This window comes from Peromyscus maniculatus, chromosome 18 (genome assembly GCF_049852395.1).
Source record: "Peromyscus maniculatus bairdii isolate BWxNUB_F1_BW_parent chromosome 18, HU_Pman_BW_mat_3.1, whole genome shotgun sequence".
In the NCBI taxonomy this organism is placed as follows: Eukaryota; Metazoa; Chordata; class Mammalia; order Rodentia; family Cricetidae; genus Peromyscus; species Peromyscus maniculatus.
This window is the reverse complement of record NC_134869.1, coordinates 53,119,325-53,132,839: the sequence shown is the minus strand read 5'-3', so window position 1 is coordinate 53,132,839 and position 13,515 is coordinate 53,119,325. Positions and strand designations below refer to the sequence as shown.

The 13,515-nt window shown below is 41.5% G+C and overlaps 1 protein-coding gene across 5 annotated transcripts in view; it reads right to left on the bottom strand.

The window, feature by feature from the left end:
- Positions 1-12,861, bottom strand: part of Cpsf6 (cleavage and polyadenylation specific factor 6) — a 31,882-nt gene extending 19,021 nt beyond the window's left edge. For 4 of the 5 annotated variants that reach the window (XM_076554210.1, XM_076554212.1, XM_076554213.1 and 1 more), the window contains exons 1-3: positions 12,625-12,774; positions 3,526-3,735; positions 1,607-1,710 (exon numbers count right to left, since the gene is read on the bottom strand). In XM_076554210.1, the coding sequence (XP_076410325.1) occupies positions 1,607-1,710; positions 3,526-3,735; positions 12,625-12,684 (374 nt within the window). In that variant the 5' untranslated portion in view covers positions 12,685-12,774. Of the gene's footprint in view, positions 1-1,606; positions 1,711-3,525; positions 3,736-12,624 lie in introns of all 5 variants that reach the window. The other variant, XM_076554214.1, reaches the window with a different exon arrangement.
- Positions 12,862-13,515: the final 654 nt, after the last annotated feature.

The following is a 13,515-nucleotide window of genomic DNA, read 5'->3' as shown; positions in this document are numbered from 1 at the left end:
CCACATGGTGGCTCACAATCATGGAACTCCAGTCCCAGGAGATCTAATTCCCTCTTCTGGTCTCCATGGGCATTAGTCACACAAGAGTACACAGACATACATGCAGCCAAAACACCCATGCACATAAAATAATTAAGTAATTTTTAAAAGATGTTCATTATCATTAGCCATCACTATATAAATCAAAACCATAATGAGATGTAATTTCCACTAGAATCAGAACGACAACTATGCAGTACTAGTGAAGATAAGGAGAGACTACAACCTTCCTGCACTGATGGGATTGTGCGATCTGATAGCTTCTGAAAACGTTGAACAGACTTACCATAAACTTAACTAATTCCACTCCCAGGTACATGCCCAGAACGAGCAAAACTGTATGTTCGCACAAAACTAAACAACTGAAGTAGAAGCCACCGAAACCTGGACAGTGGAGTCTTCCTTTAGTGCTACCCCATGACACGGACCATTCCTTAAGCATAAAAATAAATGCCGATGCTGCTACATGGATGTGCTACGTGAAAGACGTCACACACACGACCTCGTTGTTGTTGTTGTTGTTGTTGTTTTGTTTACATGAAATGCCCAGAACAGAAATTCTGAGGCAGAAAGTACATTGAATGGTTGTCAGCAAAGACAAGGGTGATCAGGGTAATGCTAATGCACCCAAGGTTTTTCTGGTAATGGAGGTGATAAAATGTTCTGAAACTAGAGAGTTGCAATGGTTGCTTAACTTTGTAATTTTTTTTAAAGTATTGTACTGTACTTATACAAATATAAAATAAATTAATGTAAAAAAATCCAATAATGTGCCTACTATATTATTTATAATAGACACAAGTAGAAATAACTGTAATATCCAAAAATAAGAAAAGTAAGATATATTTATCACTAACTATTTCTTCTGCTCTTTTCAATCAAACAGGAAAGTGTGAATTATAATACTCTTTTTTAGGTAAAAATGTGGAAGTACATTTACTAACGTGATTATCTGTAAATGGTGAGACTGCAGCACTTCACTTCTTACTTTTAGATACCCGCATTATATACTCATCCTACCCTGTTGTGTGTGAAATGCTGACTAGGGAATGAAGCAAGACATCCAGGTTAGACTTCACTCCTCAGTTACTGTCTTTCTTCACCATTTTTAGTTATGTGCTGGGATCAAACCCAGAGCTCCTCCAGGTTATGTAAACGGTTCTACCACTGAGCTACATACTCAGCTCTTCTTCCTCTTTTCATCACAACAAAGATAATGCTTCTCAGCACTGCCATTTCCACCTGAGAAAGTGTTCTCAGTGAATGTAGAGAGCATTCTAGTCTGTCTACAGTCCCATCGCAACCAGCTTCATGAAGAAACAAATATAAATCGTCAGTAAGGAACCTCTGCCTAAGACCCTCCTTCTAGTGTGCTCACGTGAGTTCCTAGAACTAACTCAGGTTGTCAGGTTAGTGCAGCAGGCATCTTCAGTAGCTAAGCCATTTGTCAGTGCTCACATGTTCATGTAAGCTCCACTGGTATAATCAACATTGAACTTAAGGAAAACTAATTGTAAATTGTAACCGCTATCCATTGTTTATATTAGGAAAAAAACTAAATTCTTACCCCTTTGATTGTCCATTTGCCCGATTTTCAAAAAATTTTATCTCCAAAATATCATTTACTCCCAAAGAATGAACTGCTTCAGTTAAGTCCTCATCTGTTGTCCACTGCAAGACATTTCCCACTTGTTAGCCATTAACATATATATTCAGGTTTTTACTGTCTGAATTTAACTTTTAAAGGAAAACAAATGTTAACAGAAAATTGTTGCAAATCTAAGTATAATTAATGCCTGTCAACCTTCAATTTTTAAATAGCAGAAAAGCATCTTGAGTGCCTAACTTCATTTCCTGATAGGAGTTTTGGAAATTATAAAGTACATCCTTTTGGAGACAGATACAATTACACTTAAGAGTTTCTCCTTTCTAGCCAGGTGTGGTGGTGGTGCACACCTTTAATCCCAGCACTCAAAGAGGCAGAGGCTGGGGGATCTCGGAGTTTGAGGTCAGACTGGACTACAGTGTGAGTTCCAGGACAGCCAGGGCTACATGAAGAAACCCTATGTGGGAAAAAAATAAAACAAAAGTTCCTAGTTACTTCCAGCTTTAAATCTCTGACTTAAATTCTCAATAAAATCAATCTCACTTGTAACTTCCTCCCTTCAAAGGAAAGTATCTTGTGAAACAAACATCTTATGTTTCATTATAATATGGAGGAACTAATATGAATACCTACTATGTACCTTTTTATCAACTACTTAACGCTTACCTAAATCCTATTACTTTCATTTTCTTAAGATGCAATAGAGGGGTTAAACAGCTTATTCAAAGTCACAAAACACAGATCTATGCCAACTGTTACTTAGCAACTGCAGTCTCATGCTATAGTGACTGCCATTGTTTCCAAGACTGTAAAGACTATTCAGACTAGACGACAGCAGACTCAGTCATTTAAAAGAAAAAAAAAAGTGAGTGCTGAAGAGAGAGCCCAAAGGACCACAGGTTCAACTCCTAGCACCCACATGATAGCTCACAACCATCTCTAACTCCAGTCCTAGGGAATCTGATGCCCTCTTCTGGCCTCTGAGGGACTGCATGTCTGTGATACACAGACATGCATACACACAAATACCTATACACATAAAAACACAAAAGCAATGTGAAGTAAAATATTTTCAAATAAAATGCTATAAACAGAATAGAAGGGTGCCAAAATTTTGTTGTTTAACTTTTAAATATCCAACATAATAGCTGAGATAAGACTTATATAGGACCACTTTAGTGATTATTTCAGGTTTGATTCTAATAACATTAATAGATACACTAAACGTATAGTTCATGAAGCGCTCCACCAACAATCTTTGTCTTATGAACAACACAATTAAGGTACAAAGTATACCCAGGCACTGTGGCATATGCTTATAAACTTAGCACTCAAGGGCAGAGGCAGGAAGGATTGATAGGAGTTCAAAGCCAGTCTGCATTACAGTGACTATCAGGCCTGCCAAAGTTACATAACAAGATCCATCCCGAAAAACACCAGACAAACACAAATATTATAAAGCATATAACAACTGCTATGCATTAATTTCAAATTCAAGAACAGAAATGAAACTTAAGTCTGTAATATGAATTAGAAAATGAAGAGTTTTTTAAAACTGTAATGGTATTTTATCTTTCTCTTTTGAATTCTTGAGACCCACATATAAACATTTTTCTTAGTGAAACTGGTAGGAATGCAAAAAAGTAAAGAAAAAACGCAAATTCTATTTAAGTATATACTTAAGCCAAACTATAAAATTCAAAATTAGAATAATTGGAATGTCTTTTTAAAAGAACTTGGTTTTGCCCTTCTCATCATATAGGTTAACAAGAGAAAAACAAATATAGGGACATCATTTTTTTTTTTTTAAACTGGGCAAAAAAACATGGACTACTAGGGAAGTTCAAAATGAAGCGCCAATAATCTGTTAACTTACTTACCCATGTTAGATTTCCAATATACAATGCAATTCTCTTTCCAGTGTAAGTATAGACAACATTTGGCGCTGCGCCTTTTCCCACATCATCACCAACAGTTGGTGGAAGGGTATCCATGTAGTCCCGGTCTTCTGGGGCATCGCCATTATTTGCAGATGGAGAGATGACATCATCGTACAAATCTATCTGATCATGCCCACCATATTCCGCTTCCTAAGACACAGAAATAAACTTCTAGATTATGACAGTCAAAATACTAAAAATGAATACAAATTCATTCAACTTATTTTAAAAATCTGGTGCAAGACAGGAAAAGGCCCAAAGATCTTAGTCTCTTCTCATTTTATTTAACAGATTGTGTTCTTTAATGGTGACTTTGATATCTTTCTCGAAAGTAAAGTATTCTTAGAAGTAACAACACATAAATGCAAACAGATGTTTCAAAAGAATATTGTCATAAGACTGTCACAAACAAAAACCAGAGGTATTATAAGTCTTCAGTATGTGAGCACAGGCAAAAAACCCTATTTTCTTTGGTAATAAGATCTTATTTACCTACTCTGAGAAAGCTACTGTTTTATAAACTAAGCCACAGAAATGGGTGGTAATGGGGGAATGGGCATACACAGGTTTCAAAAAGTCTAACTTAGTGAAACAAAAAAATATAAATAAAACTATTTTAAGTAATATCTTGCAATAACTATTATTCTCACTAGACAAAGCGCTACAGCTTAAATGACTTGAAATCTAGCCAAGTGCATTAGCACGTGGAAAGTAATCCACAGGGGATTTAGTCAGAGTGTGCCACTGTCACAGAGAACTAAAGCAATGCTAGGATGTCACTTACATGCCTAAGTGATAAACCAGGAAGAGGAGAAATGGATTTTGAGAAAAAAAAGGGGGTGGGAATTCAATTTGTAAATATCACTTTTTTAAGACTAAGTAAGTATATCAATCAGTGTGAACTATTTTACCATTCTGAGGTAAATTTGAGATAAATTAAAAACAATACAAAACAACTTAAGATTTCAGATATAACTAGGCATACCTCAAGTTCTCCCATGTGTACAATTTACTAAGAGTTGTCATAAATGGCATACAAGAGTTTGTTTTAGGGACTACAATATGATAATGACCAAGAAAGAAACCATTGTTATACAATGGTAAATAGATCAGTAAGATACTAAAGGCACCAAGCCTGGCTATTGTTCCATTATTCACCAAAAAGCCAGAATAAGACTTGTTTTTAAAGAGAAAGGGGGGGGGGGGGGGGACCTAGAAGGGAAACATAGACACAGCCAAAGAGACCTCAAATTTCCATTCTTTTTTTCAGGTACTCTGCATCAATAATGAATTGTGTAAGTTTTTAAAAATTTATCAAGATATTACATACCAACTTTACTTATTACAAAGCAGGATGTCTGTAAGACTTATTTAATAATGGACTTAAATACCAAGGCAAATCAAAGAACAAAACGCCACTTTCAGCAGAAGGCAGGAACCAAGACCACAGCCATAATGCCATTGATTTTAATGAACAATGTCAAAACAATATCTAAGTGATGAGTTTTTATCAAGCTAAGAAGCATGAGCAAGCTGCACCGGCAGTGAGAATTACAAGAAAGGAGGTAAGCTTGGTTACGAAGTATCAAGGAGGCTGAAACGTCTAGTGATGTGGCTGCAACAGTGGCATCATACACTTAAAATATGAAAAAGCTTCCCACAAAGGGTAGTGGGCACTTTAAACTCTCTTGCAATCCAGTTCTGTGCACCAAGTAAAATTATTACAATTACTCAAAGGGAGTTGTGTTTCCATCCTCAACGGAGATTAATCACAAATACAGTCGGGGGGGAGGGGGGGGAGTAAAAAAGAATGCAAGGTTATTGAATACAAGACTAAAAGTATTGAAGTTTCTACTTTCACTTGCAGGAAAAGATTAAGATATAATTTGTCATTCGTTTTAAATGTATGAAAAGGCTTACTTAAGAAGATAATCATTTACAGGCAGTAACTAAAGCTACGCTAACCTGGTACATTACAACCACATACTGTTTTTTTTATGTCCATGACTTCCTATGGTGACACTAACTGTATTTTCCATATTTATATTATTCCACCAATATTTAAGATCAGCCATTTTGTCTGGTAGTTGGACTGATTCCAATCCAACCTGAAGGGATGCTAATTGAGACCATGGTCCTGGGGTTTGATCTCCATGTGGACTAGTTAGCTTCACAGTGTTCCATGGCCACAGCCTGTATTCTTAACCCCGAGGGTATACATTGGACTTGGTGAAAGAAACATTAACGAATCTGAATACATGCCATTGCTAAGAAAGCAATTCAAGGAATACTCTTAATAGTATCTATAATCTTCCTTTTTTAGCTTCATTATTTTAGCTTCACATTTTAAAGAAAATCCAGAACACATTCAACTGTTTCTACTTCAAGTGAAAATGAAATTATGCAAAATGCCTATCACAGGTCATATATAAAAATGAACTCTGAAACCCTACTAGACAAACGAAAACTTTTCTACTCTGTCAAAGAAAGTCAACATCAAGTTCTGCTATGTGAAGGTCTTGTTCAAATACACCTCAATAGTATTCAAAAATGTAAAATTTCAACATATCCTAAGCACTCCAGATTAAAGCCACCTACGTTTCTTACCCATGTTTCTAGGACCTAATCGGCAATAAAGCTGCATATCTAACTTCTAACAAGAACGGCTCTTAGGCAGGGAACAGTGTCATGTCTTTATCCCAGCATTTGAAGGCAGAGGCAGGTAGATGCTCTGTGAGTTCGGGCTAGTCTGGTCTACATAATGGTTTCCAGGACATAGTGAGGCTGTCTCAAAAAACAAAACAAGAACAAACAAAAGAACAACTCTTAGGGTTTGTGAAAAGAGTAATAACAAAGTCATCTCTTTTCAATTCCCACTACTCTAAATCACTACAATCATCCTAATTACATGAGAGGTATCAAAATCCAGAAAACGGTTGTATACTCAGCTTTGGTAATCCTAGTAGTTGGGAGGCTAGGGCAGAAGAGTGCCATAAATGAGGCCAGCCTGGGACACAGGCAAGCCCTTGCTTAGAAAAAGAAAAAAAAATAAAGAAAGAAACAGGAAAAAAAAGGGGGGGGTGGACCTTTTCTCAAGATTTTGCATGATAGGACTGTTTTCTTCCTACCAGATACACAAAACTGTTGCCCAGTCAGAGAACACACTTCAAAAGTATGATGAATAAGAAGATGACCAACGTCCCATTCACTTTCTTAAAGCAATGTTTTAATCTTTTTCATTAGCACTATGATCCCTTCCTTCAAGTTTTTTAGGCAGTTTTCCCCTAATCACATCCTATACATTTTTAATATTACAGATAAGTTGTGTATAATGTATACTATTATTGGGATTTATCCTGATAGAGCTATTGAAGTATTAATTTTCTCTGATGGGGCAACACTGTTTTTAGTGTTCCTAGAATCACAGTTAATACCATTTGTGCATTATTGGATACTACCAGTAAAGGACAGCACCTATTTCAAAATACCCCTATATTTAAAAAAGTATTAAAGTCATTCCATTTAAAAAAAAAAAAAACTATAAGGGGGGCGGGGAGTTATACTCTGCATTACAAAATGTGTTCAGTATCATGTAAGAGAAAAGTTAGAACGTTTTACTACTATCAAGAGACTGGTTCCAGCATACCATCCATCCCTAAACCATTCAAGAATACCAAAACCTACAGATGTTTCAACCTCTTATATAAAATGGTGCAGTATTTACATATAAACTATCCATCCTCTCATATACTTTAAATTATCTCTAGATTTCTTAAAACTCCTAACACAATATAAATGCTTATTTAAAAAGTAATTATACTGTACTGACTTAGGGAATAATGGTAAGAAGTCTATACATATGTAATACATGGGCAATTTCACCCAGCCAATATTTTAGATCCCAGTTAATTCTTGGATACAGAAAAATGTGGATTTTTTTTCAGAAAACATTATGAATCTGCTAAGTGTATTAATTTTATAATTCCTGTAAAATGTTAAATTAGATCTTAACCACTGTGCCATTTCTCTAGCCCCTACTGATTTATCCTTCAACTATTTTCATTTAGCATATCATAACGTTCCACAGGATAACTAATAGTTGCTTTACAATAAATATGCAATGACTAAGTATAAATTGAAATGACTCAATAAAATTTGACATAAGAGGACATCTAAATCCTTAATTCCAAACTGACCCCATCCCAGTCATACCTCCATTTACTTTTAAAGTTAAGTGAGCAGAATAATGAAATCAGTACTGTCTGCTATCAATAACCCACAACCTGAGAGCAGACACTAAATTCAACAGCTTCTGATTCCCAGATAAACTCCCCCCACCTTCTCTCTCTCTCTCTCTCTCTCTCTCTCTCTCTCTCTCTCTCTCTCTCTCTCTCTCTGTGTGTGTGTGTGTGTGTGTGTGTGTGTGTGTGTGTGTGTGTGTGTGTGTGTACATATTATTTGGGTGTACAGAATATAACTTGAGCCTAATTTAAAAAAAAAAAAGCCCTAAAGGTTTTTGAGCACCAATATGATACTCAAAAAGTTTTGGACTTTAGGGCTTGAGAGAAGCTCAGGGGTTAAGAGCACTGGCTGGGAACCTGGGTTCCTAGCACCCATGCTGTGGCTAACAACCACCTCTAACTCCAGTTCCAGAGGATCTGATGCCTTCCTCTGACCTCCACAGGCACCAGGAATGCACATGGTACACATACACACATGTAGGCAAAAACACTCATACACATAAAAGAGTAAATCCTGGGAGAATGCCCCCCCTCGCACCCCCGCAGGCTCTGCTTTCCGAAGTCAGTACAAGTAATGCACAGACTCAGAAGTAGTTCCAAGTCTCCTTCCAGTGAGCAACTCCTCTCCATTTGGTCCCATCCAAAACCCTAAAATAAGATCTAAGCTGCCCACGTGTTCCTGTGCCTCCTCAACTTCATTCTCCATTCTTAAAATCACCTAGTATAGAAAGTAAATGCACTAACTTAGTCTCATCACACCCCCAAATTAAAGCTTTTAATACTCAATTTCTCCTACTTTCTGCAATATTGTGCTTTACCAAAATGTAAAACAAGCTTTATGACACTGTCTATTTTAAGTAGTAAATGGAAAACAAGACTAGTGTCTACACAGAATTTCAGAGAATACAAAGTACAATTAAAATTGCAGGTCACAATAGAGAACAAAAGATGTGTTTAGGGGCTGGAGAGGTGGCCCAGTAGTTAGAGGGCAGGATGCTATCTCTTCCAGAGGACCCAAGTTTAATTCCCAGCATCCACGTGGCTGCTCACAACTCTCTATGTAACTCCGGTTCCAGAGAATCTGACTCCCTCTTCTGGCCTCTTTGGGCACCAGGAGACCACGTGGTTCACAGACATATAATGAAAGTAAAACACCCATACACATGAAAAAAGAAAGAAAGAAAAAAAAAAGGAAAGGAAAAGTTTTTTTAAAAAAAGCTTAATATTTATAGATGTTTAGAAAACAAAATAATTAAAAATTGCTAATGATTAGTTCTGAAAACTATTTGCTTGACTACAATCAAAGTCACATTGGTTACTATAGCAGCTAGTAGAAATAAGGTTACCACCTAGGAAGAGAACAGATTCATAGGGATATACACAGGAGTAAAGTGTTGGCCTAGCACCAGTGAAGGGAAAAGGAACAACCGAGCCTATGGATTGCACACGTTTGTGACCCCAGCACTGGGGAGGCTGAGGCAGCAGGTGCACCACAAACTGAAGGTCAGCCTGGAACACACAGCAAGTTCTAGGTCAACCTGAGCTACAAGACAGAAAGAAAAACAGGAGGGGGGGGGGGGAGAGAATCAATAATTCTGTTGTTGCTTCTAATTCTGGTAGGATCTCATAAAAGCACTTCAATGATAGTGACATCGATAGAAAACATGACAAATCTCAAAATAACTAGCAATCTTTTCGTGGCTACTTTTTTTGTTCAGGCATTCAGAGCAAGCAAATCACAGAAGCCAAACAGTGACAAGTAATGCACCTGGAGTGAACATGCAGCTCAGTGGTGGAGTGATTACCTAGATGTGCAAGGTCCTGGGTTCAGTACCCAGAGCTGCAAACAAGGTTTTGGAAAAGCCTCTACTTAATCTCCCAATTAATCTACTTAAACCTACAAAGATTTTACTTGTAAAATTACACAACCATGTATCAGATACAATGCTGAAAGTACAAGTACATTTATGAAAAGGAGGCCTACTCATTGGAGTCCAAAAAGTCTAGTCTCTTCTTTTACCTCTTGTTAGCACTACTTAATGCAGAGGTAAAGTAGCATGTCATCCAGTTACTGTCCCTCCCAAATAAAGTATTCAACAGTCTGAACATACTTCATGGTGATACCACAGAAAGCTTAATTTCTCTCTCTCTCTCTCTCTCTCTCTCTCTCTCTCTCTCTCTCTCTCTCTCTCTCTCTCTCTCTCCCTCCCTCCCCTCCCTCCCTCCCTCCCTCCCTCCCTCCCTCCCTCCCTCCCTCCCTCCCTCTCCTCTCTCTCTCTCTCTCTCTCTCTCTCTCTCTCTCTCTCTCTCTCTCCCCCTCCCTCCCTCAGAGCTCAGAGACCAGGCTGGCCTCGAACTCAGAGATCATCTGTCCTCTAACCACTGGGCCACCTCTCCAGCCCCTAAACCCATCTTTTGTTCTCTATTGTGAGCTGCAGTTTTAATTGTACTTTGTATTCTCTGAAATTCTTTGTGGACACTAGTCTCGTTTTTCCATTTACTACTTAAAATAGGCATAGTTTTATAAAGCTTTCATGTTGATAAAGCACAATTTTGGGGTGCTAGAATTTAAGGCTTGTGCCACCATGACCAATGAAGAAAGTTTAATTTCTAAGACTGTGCCCCAATTCTTCCTTACTGTGAGCACAAACACAAAGCAACACGTTCCCTCACTGAAAAAGCTAATCAAGACCGTCTCAAACTTTTTTTTTTTTCCTTTAGTCGAAGTTATAACTGTTTTGGATAAGCTACATGCCTTGAAAGATGAAAGGGAAAAAGTCCAGAGATCTTACTCCGACTGACCTTAAAAGCACTGGACTCTGGGTCAAAGAAAATTTCTAATTCTAACTGATATAACAACTCAGGCACGATAAAAACAGATTTTCAAACTTCATGTTTTATTGCAACGGGTTAATTACATTTAAAAATATCTAGTTTCGCCGGGCGGTGGTGGCGCACGCCTTTAATCCCAGCACTCGGGAGGCAGAGGCAGGAGGATCTCTGTGAGTTCGAGGCCAGCCTGGTCTACAAAGCGAGTTCCAGGAAAGGCGCAAAGCTACACAGAGAAACCCTGTCTCGAAAAACCAAAAAAAAAAAAAAAAAAAAAAAATCTAGTTTCTAAGTCAGTAGTGAATAATTAAACCCTTTCAAAATTTGCTTTTCTTTTCTCATATTTAAACCAAAGGCACAATGTCATTCTTGGAAAACAAAACAGTAAGGATTTAAGAGTTTCTATTGTTTTGTTTTTTAAATCTTGCATCCCTAGTCATAAATACGATTAGCAGAAGGTAAACACCATATTAATCAAATGGCTTATTAAGCTTCTCATCCGAACCTGAGAACTTCTTAAATATAGAACTGTTTTTGTTTAAAAAAAAACAGGAAAAATTTTAAAAAGAAACAGCTTTAAGTAGCACTATCGTTGGGTGCAACTTGAAAAAACGTGAATATATGAAGTGCAATAAAAATAGGAAGAGGCGAGTTAGGAAGCTAAGCGTTACCAACTCTGGTAATCAGATCTTTCCAAGAATGTTCATCGTCAGACATCACGGCTAGTCCTAGGCTACCCGTGGCCGGTGAGACCGGAAAACCTTACACGTCTCACTTTCTCCAGTCTTTCAAGCCGTGAAGGAGAGCCCATGGGGCAAACACTTCGCTTTCAAAATACAGCCCCATCCACGACGACTTTGCAAGCTACCACTGGGAAGGATTTCGGGGGGGACGATCTCCGTTTCAGTCTCTCCGGGTCTGTGAGCGAGGGACCACCATCTTTTTGTTCTGTCCAACCACCGCGCATCCCAGCCTTTGGCGCAAGCCATCTATCTATCCTCCTCGGTTATATTTCTTCACAAAAGGCCAAGCAAGGGCCTGGGCCTCGGAGGCACCGCGAGCCCACGATGGCCCAGGCAGGCCAACGCACCGACTTTGAAAAACGAGATCATCGGTGGGGGTCCCAAAGTCAGGTGACTTGTTGCAGACGTCCCCACCACCTCGGCCACCCTTCCCCCTAGGGGACCGGGGTTGGAGGGGGGATGGGGGGGATGGGAAGAGCGGGACCCGGGGGCGCCACGCCACGCCGACACCCGTCGCCAACGCGAGCAAGGAAGGGAAGCCCAGGAGCCCCCCTACCCGGGCGCGCGGGATACAAAGGGCTGTGAACGCGGCCTTCCATGGCGGGGGGGCGACCGTGCGCGGACCGAGACACAAAATGGAGCGACGGGGAGGAATCGGAACCCGAAGCGGCCGGGGCCGGGATGGAGGAGGAGGCGGGCGGGCGGGCGAACGGGCGCGCGCCGGGCCAGCCAGGGCTTCTTCTTCCCCCCTCCTCCTCCTCCTCTTCCTCCCCCCCCTACACCCTCGGGCGGGCGGCGGGGGAGGGGGGCGCGGCGGCCCGTTCTCCCCGCCCCGCACACGCGCGGCCTAGCTCGGCGGGAAGCGCCCGCCACCGTAGCCAACAATGGGGCGTGAGGGCCGCCCTGGAGGAAGGGGCGGGCGAGCGGGGCGAGCGGGCGGCTGCACGGCCCCCGAGCTCCAGGGCCCGCGGCCCGCAAAACGACGCGCGAGAACAAGGGGCGAGGCGAGCGGGGGGAACGGAACGGGACCGGACGGGACGCGGCGGGCGCCGCGCACACACACACACAGCGGCGCGGCGCGGCCCAGAGGCGCCAAGGGCGCACGGTCTGCAGCCGAGCCGGCTCGCGGCCCCCGCGGCGGACCCCGGCGAGCGTCCCGGGGTGGGGGGGAGGCGCCGCGCCGCCCCCCGCGAGCCGGCGGCGGAGAGCCCCGGCCCTCCACGTACCTGGTTGAACTCTTCGCCCACGTCCGCGTAGATGTCTATGTGGTCCACGCCGTCCGCCATCTTCCCTGGGCCTCGGCCGCCGACGCCGCCGCCGCCGCCGCCTGCAGGTCGGCCCGCCGAGGCAGCAGCAGCGGATCGAGCGGCGGGGGCGGGGCGCCAGACGTCACTTCCGAGGGGCGGGGACCAGGGCGCCGCGGCCCACTCACCCGGCGGCCTGGGAGCAGGGATGCTGCGGCTCCCCCCGCTCCCGGGAGCCGCCGACGAGTTCTTTTGTGTGCAAAAGGGTGGCAGCGGCAGGGTGGCGGGGTGGCCCCGGGAAATCGCCTTCCCGCCTGCCGGGGGGAGGTGGAGGGGGTGGAAGCAGCTCGTTTCCAGAGACGAGCTTTTCCAACTGCTTCTTGCCCTTTTTTTTTTATTTTTCTTTGCTATTTTACGTTGTCAGTTTTTCCTGCGTTGGGTTTTTGTTGTTGTTTTATGGTTTTTTTGGTTGCTTGGTTGGGTTTTTTGTGGTCTTTTTTTGGGGGGTTGTTTTTTGTTTGTTTGTTTGTTTTTTGCTTCCAAGGCTTAAGGAGGTGGGAGTTATGTGTGCGCCGATTAAAAACAAAATGGGACACCCGGGGCAATGTCTTCTTTCTGCTTTTTCAGACAATTTTGTGGCCGAATTTTGTGGCTGCCTCGAGTTATTTGTGTATTTCGTGCTTGCATCTCTTACCTTTATGTAGTTGTAAGCGTCTCTTGGCTTCGTCCATCGCCCTCCTTCCTTCCCCATTGCCCTTGATTTTTTTTTCTCTCCCCCTCTTTATGTCTGCAGGAGGTTTTCTCTGGCAATCCTCCGGAGGCTTCTAACTTCACTTTAGAGGTCATACAACAAAGTAAATCTATCTTAAATCT